This window comes from Protopterus annectens, chromosome 12.part0 (assembly GCF_019279795.1).
Source record: "Protopterus annectens isolate FY-2018-M chromosome 12.part0, PAN1.0, whole genome shotgun sequence".
NCBI lineage: Eukaryota > Metazoa > Chordata > Ceratodontiformes > Protopteridae > Protopterus > Protopterus annectens.
In genome coordinates this window covers 34163017-34176597 of record NC_056746.1, presented here as the reverse complement: position 1 = coordinate 34176597, position 13581 = coordinate 34163017, and the positions used below count along the sequence as shown (strand labels likewise).

The 13581-nt window shown below is 38.3% G+C and overlaps 1 protein-coding gene across 1 annotated transcript in view; it reads left to right on the top strand.

Moving 5' to 3' along the window:
• Nucleotides 1-13581, top strand: part of LOC122816124 — a 446542-nt gene that overhangs the window by 87792 nt on the left and 345169 nt on the right. The window contains exon 3 of the mRNA XM_044088883.1: nucleotides 4928-5278. Coding sequence (XP_043944818.1) covers nucleotides 4928-5278 — 351 coding nt within the window. The remainder of the gene's footprint in view (nucleotides 1-4927; nucleotides 5279-13581) is intronic.

Below are 13581 nucleotides of genomic sequence, written 5' to 3'. Positions count from 1 at the left end.
TATCATCTGTCGGCACACCTGGATGGATCTCTGGGACTTTATGAAAAGCTTTGACATCTTTCATCTGTGACCATTCAATGGGTCTACCTTATTTAGAACTAAAGTGAAAGACACAAAAACTATGGAGTCAACAGCATGGTAAGAGACTCTCTGTATTTAGAGTCTGGTTCTCCAGTCCCCAGAGATGCTACTATAGTAATCAAAGGGATGGAAAGGAGACGTGGTTCTACAAGTCACAGAGCTCTTACCGGGACACTCCTGATAACAGGGTGCTAAAATTAATTTCCAGGGGCTATTATGTACTGCTTTCCTTCTTGCCACCAAAAAGAAGAAAGTTCCTTATGCTGCACCCAGTCAGTGGGAACTTACAGCAGCAGAAATGTTCAAGCTGCTAGAAAAAAAGTCATCCACCTGGTCCCCAAAGACCAACTAGATTCCAGAGTCTATTAGTTGTTCTTTTTAGTACCAAAGAATTCATGGAACCTCAAGACCATTCTGGATCTGTGCAATCTGAATCAGTGCTGGATGGTCACACTTCAGTCCATTTTGCCTCTGCTGAGGAAGGACAATTGGATGTGCTCCATAAATCTCAAGGAAGCTTACTACAATATCACGGTAGACAAGCATTCAAGGAGATTTTATTTCCAGCTGGGAGCCAGTCCTTAATAATTCGGAGCCCTGCTATTTGGTCTCACCACTACCCCCAGGGTGTTTACAAAAGTAATGGCAGCAGAGTGGCATTGTGGCAGCACCTGCTAGCAAGGGACCCATTTCTTCTCATACACAGACAATTGGCTCCTGAGTGCTGCTTCCAGGATATATTAGTGAGTCATCAGAACCCAGCTATTGCAAGATCCAGGCATCACAGTCAATCTCACCAGATATTAACGAATGGCTACTCAGCAGACAAATTTATCAGATGCCATCTGGACACAAGCTTGCAGATCGCCCGACTTTCTGACTCCAGGGTTCTCTCCCTGCACATAACTCCCAACCAGGTTCTTCACCACCTCTCTCTGTCAGTGAGACTAATTTTATATCTTCTGAGCCTAATGGCTTCCACAATCTTCACGATGCTGTTTGCCAATTTTTACACATGATTACTTCACTGAACCCTAGTGGTGCAATGGTCCTAATTTTATCATACATTTCATGCCAAGATTCAGCTTACCCCAATTTGCAGGATGCACATATCCTGGTGGATGATGTCTCATTCAGTAGTTCAAGGATGTCCTGAGGCAATAGTGACGATGGACACACCCCTTTTAGGGAGCAGGCATTTCGAAGGGAAGATAATTCAGGGCACTTTGTCACACACAGAGGCCAATCTTCACATCAATGTCCTGGAGATGGGGCAGTCCTCCTTCCATTGAAGTCTTTTCAGGATATCCTCCCCAAGGGTATGGTATCCATTCAGACAATATTAACAAACAGGGAGGAACTAGCTCTTATCCCCTGTCAAGAAGCCATGAGAATTTGGTAATTGTCGATGTCTTCTCAGTGCATTCTAATAGCAACTCAGTATCCCGAGGTCATCCAATGTACTGGCAGACAAGCTGAGCAGGTCTGTCTTGATGCCTCAGGAGTGGTCCTTCAATTCAGCAGTGACATTTTTGATTTTCTGTAACTGGGGCCAGCCTTGCTGTGATCTGTCTGCTTCCCACCTAACAATAAATGCAGCGGTTAATTTGCTGTGATGCGTCCTCAGGAAACAGTCCACAATTGGTCCCCAGGTCTCCTCTGTGCTTTCCTCCCTTTGCCGTACATGATCAAGTTCATACAGAAACTGAGAATATGCAATGCCAGAGTCATCCTTATTGCCCCCTTCAGGCACCGACAAAGATGTTTCCCCTTCCTGTGCCCACTACTAATTTGTCCATCATGGATGCTGGACCACTATCCAGATCTCCTAACAGCTGTCCAGATTGTCTCCTCCAGACCAGAAGACCACAAAATTAACCACTTGGTTCCTCTAGTTCTAACATTAGCCAGAGACACCAGACTTCCAGATTTGGTTGTACTGACCATTTCAGCATCTCAAAAACAGATCACTACAAAAATATACCATAGCAGGGTGGACAAGATTCTCTATTTGTACCATGGTCAAAGGTTTGGACCCATTCTTTATGCCCATTCATTCCATTTTAGAATTCTTGTTGGAACTTTTCCACAGTGGATCCAGTTATTCAACTATTAAAGTGCAAATGTCAGCGATGTCTAGTGTCCACATTGGCCACAATGATAATTCTATAACCTACTTAAAAAAAAAAAAAAAAATACCTCCTCTCAGAGACCTGGTACCTCCATGGGATATATTACCATCATGTTGCAAGCACTGACTTACCCATCCTTTGAACCAGCAGTGTCAGTTGATTTAAAATTGTTATCCTGGAAAACAATGTTTCAGGTGGTTATTACTTCATCCAGATTAATTTCTTAGATGCAAGCACTTTCATGCAAATCTTCATATTTGTTTTTTTCACAGAGCCAGGATTTCCTCCTTAAGGTAGCAACCCAGACTAATTTGAATCAGTCAATAAATTTATCAGTCTTTTTTCCTGAGATTTTCAAACAAAAGTGAATACATGGTACATATGCTGGACATTCATTGTCAGGCAAGAGTCTACCTTCATAGGACCAAACCCTTCATACAATCAGACCAGATATTTGTGGCATTGTTAAAGCACAAGTTTGGCAAAGCAGTGGCTAAAGGGACTCTGTCCAGATGGTTATCGGAATTAATTTCCCCTGTTTGCAATTAAAAGGGCTTGTCCTTACATTCTAAACCTAAGGCTTGTTACACATTCCTTAAGGGCAGTAGCCACTTCAATAGCCTTTGCTGTAGGCTCTCTACTGATGATATTTGTGCTGCAGCTACATGGAAAACAGGTCATACATTTGTATCTTATTACACACTTGATGAACAATCTACATCACGTTCATCCTTTGGTTCCACCATCCTCAGGAATGTCCTTCCTTGATACCACCCGGGTCTGGTATGCTTGGAAATCTGTCCCATTGCTGAATCTGACAAAAATAGACAACATTGAATATTAAAATTATGTAGTTACCATGACGATCCATGTTGTCTGATTTTCATTCGGTTCAATATCCCTCCCACCTGCCCCCATTCAGATTGTCACAAACAGGATTCTGATGACTGGGTTGACTTCGGCATTCCATGTCTTTGAGCAGTGCTTACTGCCAGTTTCCCATAACCTGACAATTTTCTATGTCATATATTCTGGAGTTAGTTTGGAACAGAAATTATATGTTTTCATGCATGTGGGTGTATTAATTAAAGGGGGTAAACCCAATCTGAGGTACTGAGGTGGAGTTCAGGGAATTATGGGTAGGGGAGGAGTCAGAGCCCTGGAACCAAAGAGCTTCAGGATTATTGCTGAGGTTGGATCCAGTCAGATCAGACAACATAGATCTATTGTTGTTATTAGTATATAACTTTAGTTTTTCATCTAGTTTGTCTCTTGGCACATCTGTCAAGAATTTCAGATCATATCAGTTAATGACGTTTGTCTATGGTTTCTTAAGGAAAGTCTTTCTTTTCCAGGCTTTGGTGTTCATAAATAATCTTACAGGTGGCAGAACCTTTATCTCTTATGTTGTAACCATTCTAGATGTGGTGTGATGTTTTGCATTTTTCCTGTATGTAGTCTGTTTGTACTGCTGACACCTATTTAATAATCAAATGACCAAACTCACCTTATTCAGTATCCAAATGAGCAAGTGCTGAATGATAAATTGACTGTCTTGGATGGGGGAGACAGTCCTATATACACACAGATCACATCGTTCCCCTCTCCTTGTGATAGTGTTACCTTGGAGTAGATGCACATAAGTATCGCATGGGGAGGTGGGGGCTGCCTGCTGCAAGGGGTTTGCACCATTGCAAAAGCACTTATTTCAACTATGTGCCTTTCGATTTGAGCACACAGCAACTAAGACATTGGTCCAACAAAAAGTTAGCACTTTGTCAGTGTGGCAGTTTTAACAGCTGTTGCCTTTATGGAATAAATTTTTGTTTTACTTCTTACAAGTTTATAAGTTTATACTCTAGCTTACTTTTCTTCTGTCAAGTTTAAGTAGCTTTTCTGTTAACCTCTGTAAATAATAAAGTTATTTTTTACCCTATAAACATTGTGGTTTTAAGAAACTGATTATTCTTTGTTAGTTACTTTTGTATTGCACTGCCCTCATTGAAAAACAAATCACAATATATTTGTTTACTTCTTTGTTAACCTGTAAATAGAAGCTTTCAACTCGCCTGTCTTGTGCTCAGGAACTTCCCCACAGCTGTCTTTAATTTTCTTTTACATTGTGTTTATAATACTGTTGCTATTTCTTCTTTTTTTTGTCCATCTTTATTTATTATTTCAGTTGTCATTTCTGTTGAGATGTTCTAAAATAAAGTAGCTTTAAACTTTCAGTTCATGGATTTCTTTCTGCCTTTCATGTTTTTAACAAGAGAATATTATCGAAAGTCTTTTGTTTCTGTAATTAGCATTCACTATTCTGTCTTGCTGTTTTTATTTTTATTCATTTTTGCAGTATGTGTTTCCTTTGGCAACAGATTACTTTTATAATCCTCTGCCTTTTTTCTTGATAATAAGACCGCTCTTTGTGTTTTGGGTTTTGCTGTCTCCACACTTCTGTGAATAGTAATCCATCCATGATTGACACAATGCTGATAAAGATCTGGACACAGGATACTGGTTCTGGATCCATTTGACTAGAAATCTGACACATTAAATACATAAGAGATCCCGTAGGATCTGCTATCCTGTTAACTAATACAGTTCCAATCTCTCTAACTGTGTGTTGATCACTTTAAGTTCAGAGTTTTGTTGAGATATAATTTAACAAGTTTCTTTAGTGCTGTAATAGTTACAATGACTTTGGTATTTTTCAGGACTTCAGCATTCCTGCCCACTCTCAGTTTAAGGGCAGCTTGCAGACTGACACATGTAAAGCTGAATTTGGTACAACAATTCTGTTGGATGCAAATTCAGCCACTCTAGAAGTGAAATCATTATGGCATCCAGAACTCAATGCAGAGATCAGTTTCCACCACAACATGTCATTTCTGAAGAGTATCCCAGAGGAAAACAAGATATCCATCCGAGCAGGGAACCAGACAAACTATGAACTCATCTTTAAACTGAATTCTGGAAACTGCATCCTTGAATCATCTGGAGATTTTCAACTTGAAAACAAACTGAAATGGAAACTTGTGGTGGACAACAAATGTAAACAGTTGCAGGTATTTGTTATTCTCTGTTGGAAGGTATCATAATACTCTTTAAATGCATAAAATGACTGAGAGTAGCCAGATTCATACTTTAATCCTCTGCAATAATATAACAATGGACTTTTATGATGCAGATCAAAAATGGTAAATGAATACCTTACTGAATTTCATATTGTAACCATAGTAGAAAAATTAGAAGTTATATCTTAAAACAGCAATTTTATATTTGAAAAGCTACATAATTTGTGACGGTAGTAACTTTAAATGTGAGTAATGTTCAACATTGCCTGGGTTCACAGATGTATTAGTGGTGATGCATGTATTCACTATTTGTGTCATTATTCTGGAGTAATTCATATCACATATTGTTCTTCCTATATTGCTTCAGAGATTTAACCATGAATGGTGTTGGATAATATTTTTAATTTATTTAATTATCATTCCCACTTCAGATGTTTTGCACTGGAGTGTTATTTATACAATACAATGGATTGTACTTACAATTCTTTCTCTTTTTTCCCCTGTTTCTTTGACTGTTAGAGGGCTGAAGTGAGGTTATAACAAAGCCCTGGCTTCTATGACTGTTAGAGGGCTGAAGTGAGGTTATAACAAGGTTCATGCATGCTTAGTACAAGCCGAGTAGTAGTCTGATTTCCCATGAACACAATCAGAGATGCCAGGGCAATAGCTGATCCCAGCTTGAGAGGAGCAGGCTGTCTTCACTTATTTGTTTGTTGCAAACACAGGCCAGTTAACTAAAATCCAGAATTCATAATAATAATAAAAATAATAAAAGCAGTCTAAAACTTCAAAAGTCAGGACTTAGTTTTAAAATAACAAAAATAAAAAAATATGGCCAAGACTTGCTCACTGAAAAAGCTCATCTTTATTCATGTATAAGTGGCTTCCTAACCTCTAATCAATGCAGGATACTGTGACTGGAAGAATTTGTTCCAAAGCTGTGTAACTTCCTCCTCGTTGAGTAGGGAAAGTATCGACTGCCTTGGAACATTGAACTTCAATGGATATAACAAGGCGGCACCATCGAGCACCCATGACTATAGTGTATGTGGATAATTGCAGCTGGTGGTGCCACTCTGCCCGTTACTGCGCTGGTTGTGGATGCAGACGTGCAATAATAATAGCAGGAGTTTGTGTCCTTTCAGTTTCTTATTTTTTTCCCCCAAAGCATTCAACTTTGTTCAATATTATGATTGACAAGCCAAGTGTGTACTTTGATTTTGCTGGTATTTGAGTTTGTCTGTGTGGAGTTTGTGCCGTGCACTGATATTACAGCTTTACTACGTTATGCATTTATTTATTTACACGTACACTTGAAGGTTTATGCACGTCGTACACTCATGGACTGTACACTGGGAATTGCTGTATTTATTTAGTTACAGATCAATGTTCAGAAGCTACTAATGCTTTCACTATTCAACAAAAAGGAAGTTCAACAGCTTTGTAATGACATTCTGCTGTTTTCAGGTATCCTGCTTGAGTTAGAAGTTAGGAAGCTATGTTAAGCATATCTGTTCACTAATTAGACTTCATCAGATCATCTTTTAAAAAGCAGCTTTATCCGAGGATATATATACATGAACAACAAAGTCATAAATTAATATTGAAAAACATCCATAAACATGAGTTAAGAAAATGGGGTGACTCATGATAGGCTAACCACCCACAGTATTCAAAAGTAATTAAAATGCAATATTAAAATGAGATTTAGGTGCCACCCAACAGGTCTCATCTCAAAACCATCCATCTGTCCATCAATTATCTCAAAATCCTAATGGTAAAATGAATCTTCGTGACTGGTAAAAATTTACAGAATGAATTGGCATATCCAACATAATAGGTCATTGGTTAAACCACAAGAAAAGAAGCCTTATATACACAGAGGTAAACCACACACTTGAAAAAATGTACATAAAATATAAACAACCATGTCCTCAAAATTAATGTAAATTAACAACCATCCCTGCTAACAAGACAAGTCCTCAGAATCCAAAACAAAATCCTAAAACATAAATAAAAGAAGGAAATTCTCAGATTAACAATCTTCTGACTCAGGGAACACCATAAACAAAAATAAAATTAAATAAAAATAATTTAAATAAAGAGTAAAAGTCAGATAGAAAGCCTAAACCAATCCCAGAATACTAGTCAGGGAGCAAGTGAAAATGAAATCTCCAGCACACAACCATAAAACTGGTACAAAAGTACCAGGAATAAAATAAAAATAAAGACAATAAAAATAGAGACAGAGATAATTAATAGTCAAAGTCAGATAAAATGTATACCTGAGAACTAATCAGGTACAACGGAAAACCATACATTCCACAAAGAATAACCAAATTCTGTATGGAGAAAATCAGAAGCTCTGAAGAACTATAACCTAGATACAAGTAAGATAAAACATAATAGACTGAAGTCAATAAACATACCACAATTAGAAGAAGTAATTAGACTAGAGTCTGATTCTAAGAAGGAAAAGTACCATCCTTTAACTAAATTTGACACCTAGGTATCTTCAAAAAAGTAAGCAAAGCTGCTTTAACACAGAAAAGATCTCAAAAGAAAAGCATTTTTACCTAAATGGCTTTTGTCAGATTGAGGTAAAAAAAAACTGTGCCTCTTATCTCATTACATCCGAGTGACACCTTCAGGTACATCTGCAGTTAACTCCTACTGACATCTCTAGGCGTCAAATACTTCTTACTCATATTTGCATCAATAATTCCAAAACCATGCTATGTACAAGGCTTTAAAAGATTTCATCTTAAGGTTTACACAATGGCAAACTCAACTGCATAATATTTGACCTCTGTCTAGTGCAGGTAAAGGGATATTGACTGTTGTTTTTGTGATATTAATTTATATAGATATTTTCACATTTTTCTAAATATCTTAACAACCAAGTAACACAGACATAACTTAGTGTCATATGAAAGCTGTCAGCTAGATGAATAAAATGCTGCAGACAGTATGTGTGTAACTTGAGTGGTTGCTGAGATATTGCAAGATAGTGTAAGTTGTTAATAAAATATTACAACGGTAACAGTTACTGTGTGCACTGTGACTTATAAAATTCCATTTAATATCGGTAACCTAAAGAATGCTACCACTATAAAAGTAGTTTATGCTAAAGAATTTGCCATTTATATTTCTTTCATAGCCCCTGTGGTCCCAGATTTATGGACGTTTGTTTGAAATGTAAGGACATAATTTGTTTCTGTCAGAAGGATTAGGCTCTGCCCATTGGAAGTTACAGTGCAGGCTCCGCCCATTGGAAGTTACAGTGCAGGCTCCGCCCATTGGAAGTTACAGTGCAAACTTCCTGAGATACACTGGAGAGAGTGAGTTAAAAAGTGTGACAGCAATAGAAAAAATAAAATGAAAATAAAAAAAAAAAACTAAAACAATAATAGGAAAAATCCCCCCAAAATATTAATGGTAACAGATGGTCTTAGTAGTACATAACCAGTGATAAAAATAAATACCAAAAATAAAAATCAGAATAAATTATGATCAGAAGCATTGCTGACTCTGTTACATTATTCAGATGTGTTTACATTTATACATGGTTTCTGAATCATGTTTAATTTTAAACCAAGTTAAATATATATTTTAACCTTACTAGTCAAAGTATTCACTAATAATCTTCACAAAGCTACCAAAGAATCTTCCATCATGCAATTTTCAGGCAATGTCATGCTCATAGGCTCTGCACCAAGTCTACTGCTACTGCAGAGGTTGACCCATGGCTCCTTTTCATCAGGACTCCTTTTCTTCATTTGAGGCCTGACTAGATGATTACCAACTACGTTTAAATGTTAAAAATCAATCAAATAAATCAATAATGTTGTTTTTACTTACATCTCTGTCAGCATAGAAACAATCCTTCAGCATCACATCAGCAAATAATATCTCAATTGAAACAGTTCCCAACACAAAGCTTCTTGGTGTCTTGCTGGTAACTTAAAATATAATTAACACATCACTCAAGCCATCAAGAAAATTCACCAAAAGTTGGCCTTCCTCTAGGAATTCTTTAGCAGCATCTTATCTTCTCCCTTCACTTCTCTAAACAGCACCAATTGTGACTAACCTTCACTGCACTTGAAAAAAATAAACTAGAGGTTGCTACAATAAAATAGCTAAGATTGCATCCAAATTACCTAACCATTCATAGGTTCATAGGTTGATACTAGGCTATCGGCCCAAGGGCCTATACAAGCCTAGCCATAACAATTCCCTGGCTATTTCTTCCCACAATATTTACTTCCCTGGACCCCTGTCTAGCAGGGCGACTGACATGATCCCTGGGGTGAATTTCCTATCTTCCATCCAATCGTCACGGTTTCTTTTGAAAAGGACCAAAGAGGCGCTGTACTTGACATGTATGGGCAGTCTATTCCAGAGTCTGGGGAGTCTCTGGGTCAGGAACCTATCCCTCCAGCACGCCACTGCCTAGAACTGAATCACCTAAATTGGCTCGAGCTAACTAATTACCTGACCCACTCCCAAGTGCTTAGTGCCCATAAAATTATACACAAACCCAACACCTGCCTAGCACTACAAAAAATCCTCAAACACTATTTCCCTTGTAGGAGCCTGCACTCACAGAACAAATACCTACTGACCAGGACCACGTCTCATCAAACACTACTTCCCTTGTAGGAGTCTCCACTCACAGAACAAATACCTCCTGACCAGGACCAAGTCTCATCAAACACTACTTCCCTTGTAGGAGTCTCCACTCACAGAAGAAATACCTCCTGACCAGGACCAAATCTCATAATAGTGCAGATGGCTCACTTTACTCAACCGATTTTGCTAAGAACTGAAACTCCATCCCACTCACCCCAAAACAAGAGAACATTATCACACATTTCAAACACAACCTAAAACAACACCATCTTCCTCATGGCTATACTCCTGCTCCCATATTGACTAAATCCATCTTTCTTTCTATATCTCTTCCATTGCCAATCTATCAGTCACCCTAACTCTTTCACCTTTCATATCTCTGTCTCTTTCTGTTTCATCCCCAGTACTGCTCTTCCAACTAAAGTATATTAACTATCTCAAACTAATAACCCCCTCCTTACCCACCTCATCATCTTACCTGTATACTGTTATCTCAAGCTCTCCACTATCAGACCTTTTTTGACTTCATTTTCCATGATCATTTCTGTTTATACCTTTCCTGCTCATCTATTTTCTGTTGCTGGTTTAGTGACATCCTACCTCATTAATATCAGTATACATATAGTGACCCTGTGAGCGTTACCATTGCTCTAGTGACCTCCTACCCCATTAATGTCAGTATGCATACACTGACCCTGTGTGCATTAACACTGCTCTAATGACTTCCTACCTCATTAATGTCAGTATACATATACTGACCCTGTGTGCTTTATAATTGCTGTAGTGACCTCCTACCTCATTAATGTCAGTAGTTATACACTGACCCTGTGTGCATTATCATTCCTCTAGTGACCTCCTACCTCATTAATGTCAGTAGTCCTACACTGACCCTGTGTGCATTATCATTACTCTAGTGAACTCCTACCTCATTAATGTCAGTATACATACAGTGACCCTGTGTGCATTATCATTGCTCTAGTGACCTCCTACATCATTAATGTCAGTATACAATTACTGACCCTGTGTGCATTATCATTGCTCTAGTGACCTCCTACCACATTGGCAGTATACAATTACTGACTCTGCGCATTACCATTGCTCTAGTCACCTCCTACCTCGTTAATGTCAGTATGCATACACTGACCCTGTGTGCATTACCACTGCTCTAGTGACCTCCTACCTCATTAATGTCAGTATAGATATACTGACCCTGTGTGCATTATAATTGATGTAGTGACCTCCTACCTCATTAATATCAGGATACACATACTGACCCTGTGTGCGATATCATTTCTCTAGTGACCTCCTACTTCATTAATATCAGTATACATACAGTGACCCTGTGTGCATTATCACTACTCTAGCGACCTCCTACCACAATGTCAGTATATATACACTGACCCTGTGAGCATTACCATTGCTTTAGTGACCTCCTACCTCATTGTCAGTATACATACACTGACCCTGTGTGCATTATCACTGCTGTAGTGACTTCCAACTTCATTAATGTTAGTATACATACAGTGACCCTGTGTGCATTATCACTGCTCTAGTGACCACCTACGTCATTAATGTCAGTACACATACACTGACCCTGTGTGTGTTATCACTGCTCTAGTGACATCCTACCTCATTAATGTCAGTATACATACACTGACCCTGTGTGCATTATCACTGCTCTAGTGACATCCTACCTCATTAATGTCAGTATACATACACTGACCCTGTGTGCATTATCACTGCTCTAGTGACATCCTACCTCATTAATGTCAGTATACATATACTGACCCTGTGTGCGTTATCACTGGTTTAGTGACCTCCTACCTCATTAATGTCACTATACATACACTGACCCTGTGTGCATTATCACTTATCTAATGACATTCTACCTCATTAATGTCAGTATAAATATACTGACCCTGTGTGCATTATCATTGCTGCAGTGATCTCCTACCTCATTAATATCAGTATACACATACTGACCCTGTGTGCGTTATCATTGCTGTAGTGACCTCCTACCTCATTAATGTCAGTATACATACACTGACCCTGTGTGCATTATCACTGCTATAGTGACCGCCTACCTCATTAATGTCAGTATACATATACTGACCCTGTGTGCATTATCACTGCTGTAGTGACCTCCTATCTCATTAATGTCAGTAGTCATACACTGACCCTGTGTGCGTTATCATTCCTCTAGTGACCTCCTACCTCATTGTCAGTATACACATACTGACCCTGTGTGCATTATCATTGCTGTAAAAACATTCTACTTCATTAATGTCAGTATACATACACTGACCCTGTGTGCATTATCACTCCTCTAGTGACCTCCTACCTCATTAATGTCAGAATACTACACTGACCCTGTGTACATTATCACTGCTCTAGTGACATCCTACCTCATTAATGTCAGTATGCATACACTGACCCTGTGTGCATTATCATTGCCCTAGTGACCTCCTACATCATTAATGTCAGTATACATATACTGACGCCGTGTGCATTATCATTGCTGTAGTGACCTCTTATCTCATTAATGTCAGTATACATACACTGACCCTGTGTGCATTATCACTGCTCTAGTTACATCCCACCTCATTAATGTCAGAATACATATACTGACCCTGTGTGCATTATCATTGCTATAGTGACCTCCTATCTCATTAATGTCAGCAGTCATACACTGACCCTGTGCGCGTTTTTGCTGTAGTGACCTCCTATCTCATTAATGTTAGTATACATACACTGACCCTGTGTACATTATCATTGCTCTAGTGACTTCCTGCCTCATTAATGCCAGTATGCATTCACTGACCCTGTGTGCATTATCATTTGTCTAGTGACCTCTTACCTAATTAATGTCAATACACATATACTGACCCTGTGTGCGTTATTGCTCTAGTGACCTCCAACCTCATTAATGTCAGTATGCATACATTGACCCTGTGTGCGTTATCACTGCTCTAGTGAAATCCTACCTCATTAATGCCAATATACATACACTGACCCTGTGTGCATTATCACTGCTGTTGTATCTCCAGATATTACATGTAAACATGCTTTTAACTTACTTAAAATAATATAACCTCTAACGTGTATGATAAATGTCTTTACTGTCTGTCTCAATGCTGCCTGCAAAGTAACACTTAAAATGTTTAATTTGTATTGTTCATTGTAAATGTGTGTTTTATGTGGAGATTTGCTACCCAGGCCACCACTGAAAATGGGACTGGTGTCCATTCAGAGTTTTCCAGTAAACCAAGTACAATAAATAAATAAATAAATAAATACATATGTACGTACGTACATATATACATACATACATACATACGTACATGCATACATACGTACATACATACGTACATACATATATACATGCATACGTACGTACATGCATACATACGTACATGCATACATGCGTACATACATACATACATATATACATACATACATACATATATACGTACGTACATACATACGTACATGCATACATACGTATATACATACATGCATACATACATACGTACATACATACATATATATGTACATACATACATATATACGTACATACATACATATATACTTACATACATACATAGATACGTACATGCATACATACGTACGTACGTATATATGTATGTATGTATATATAC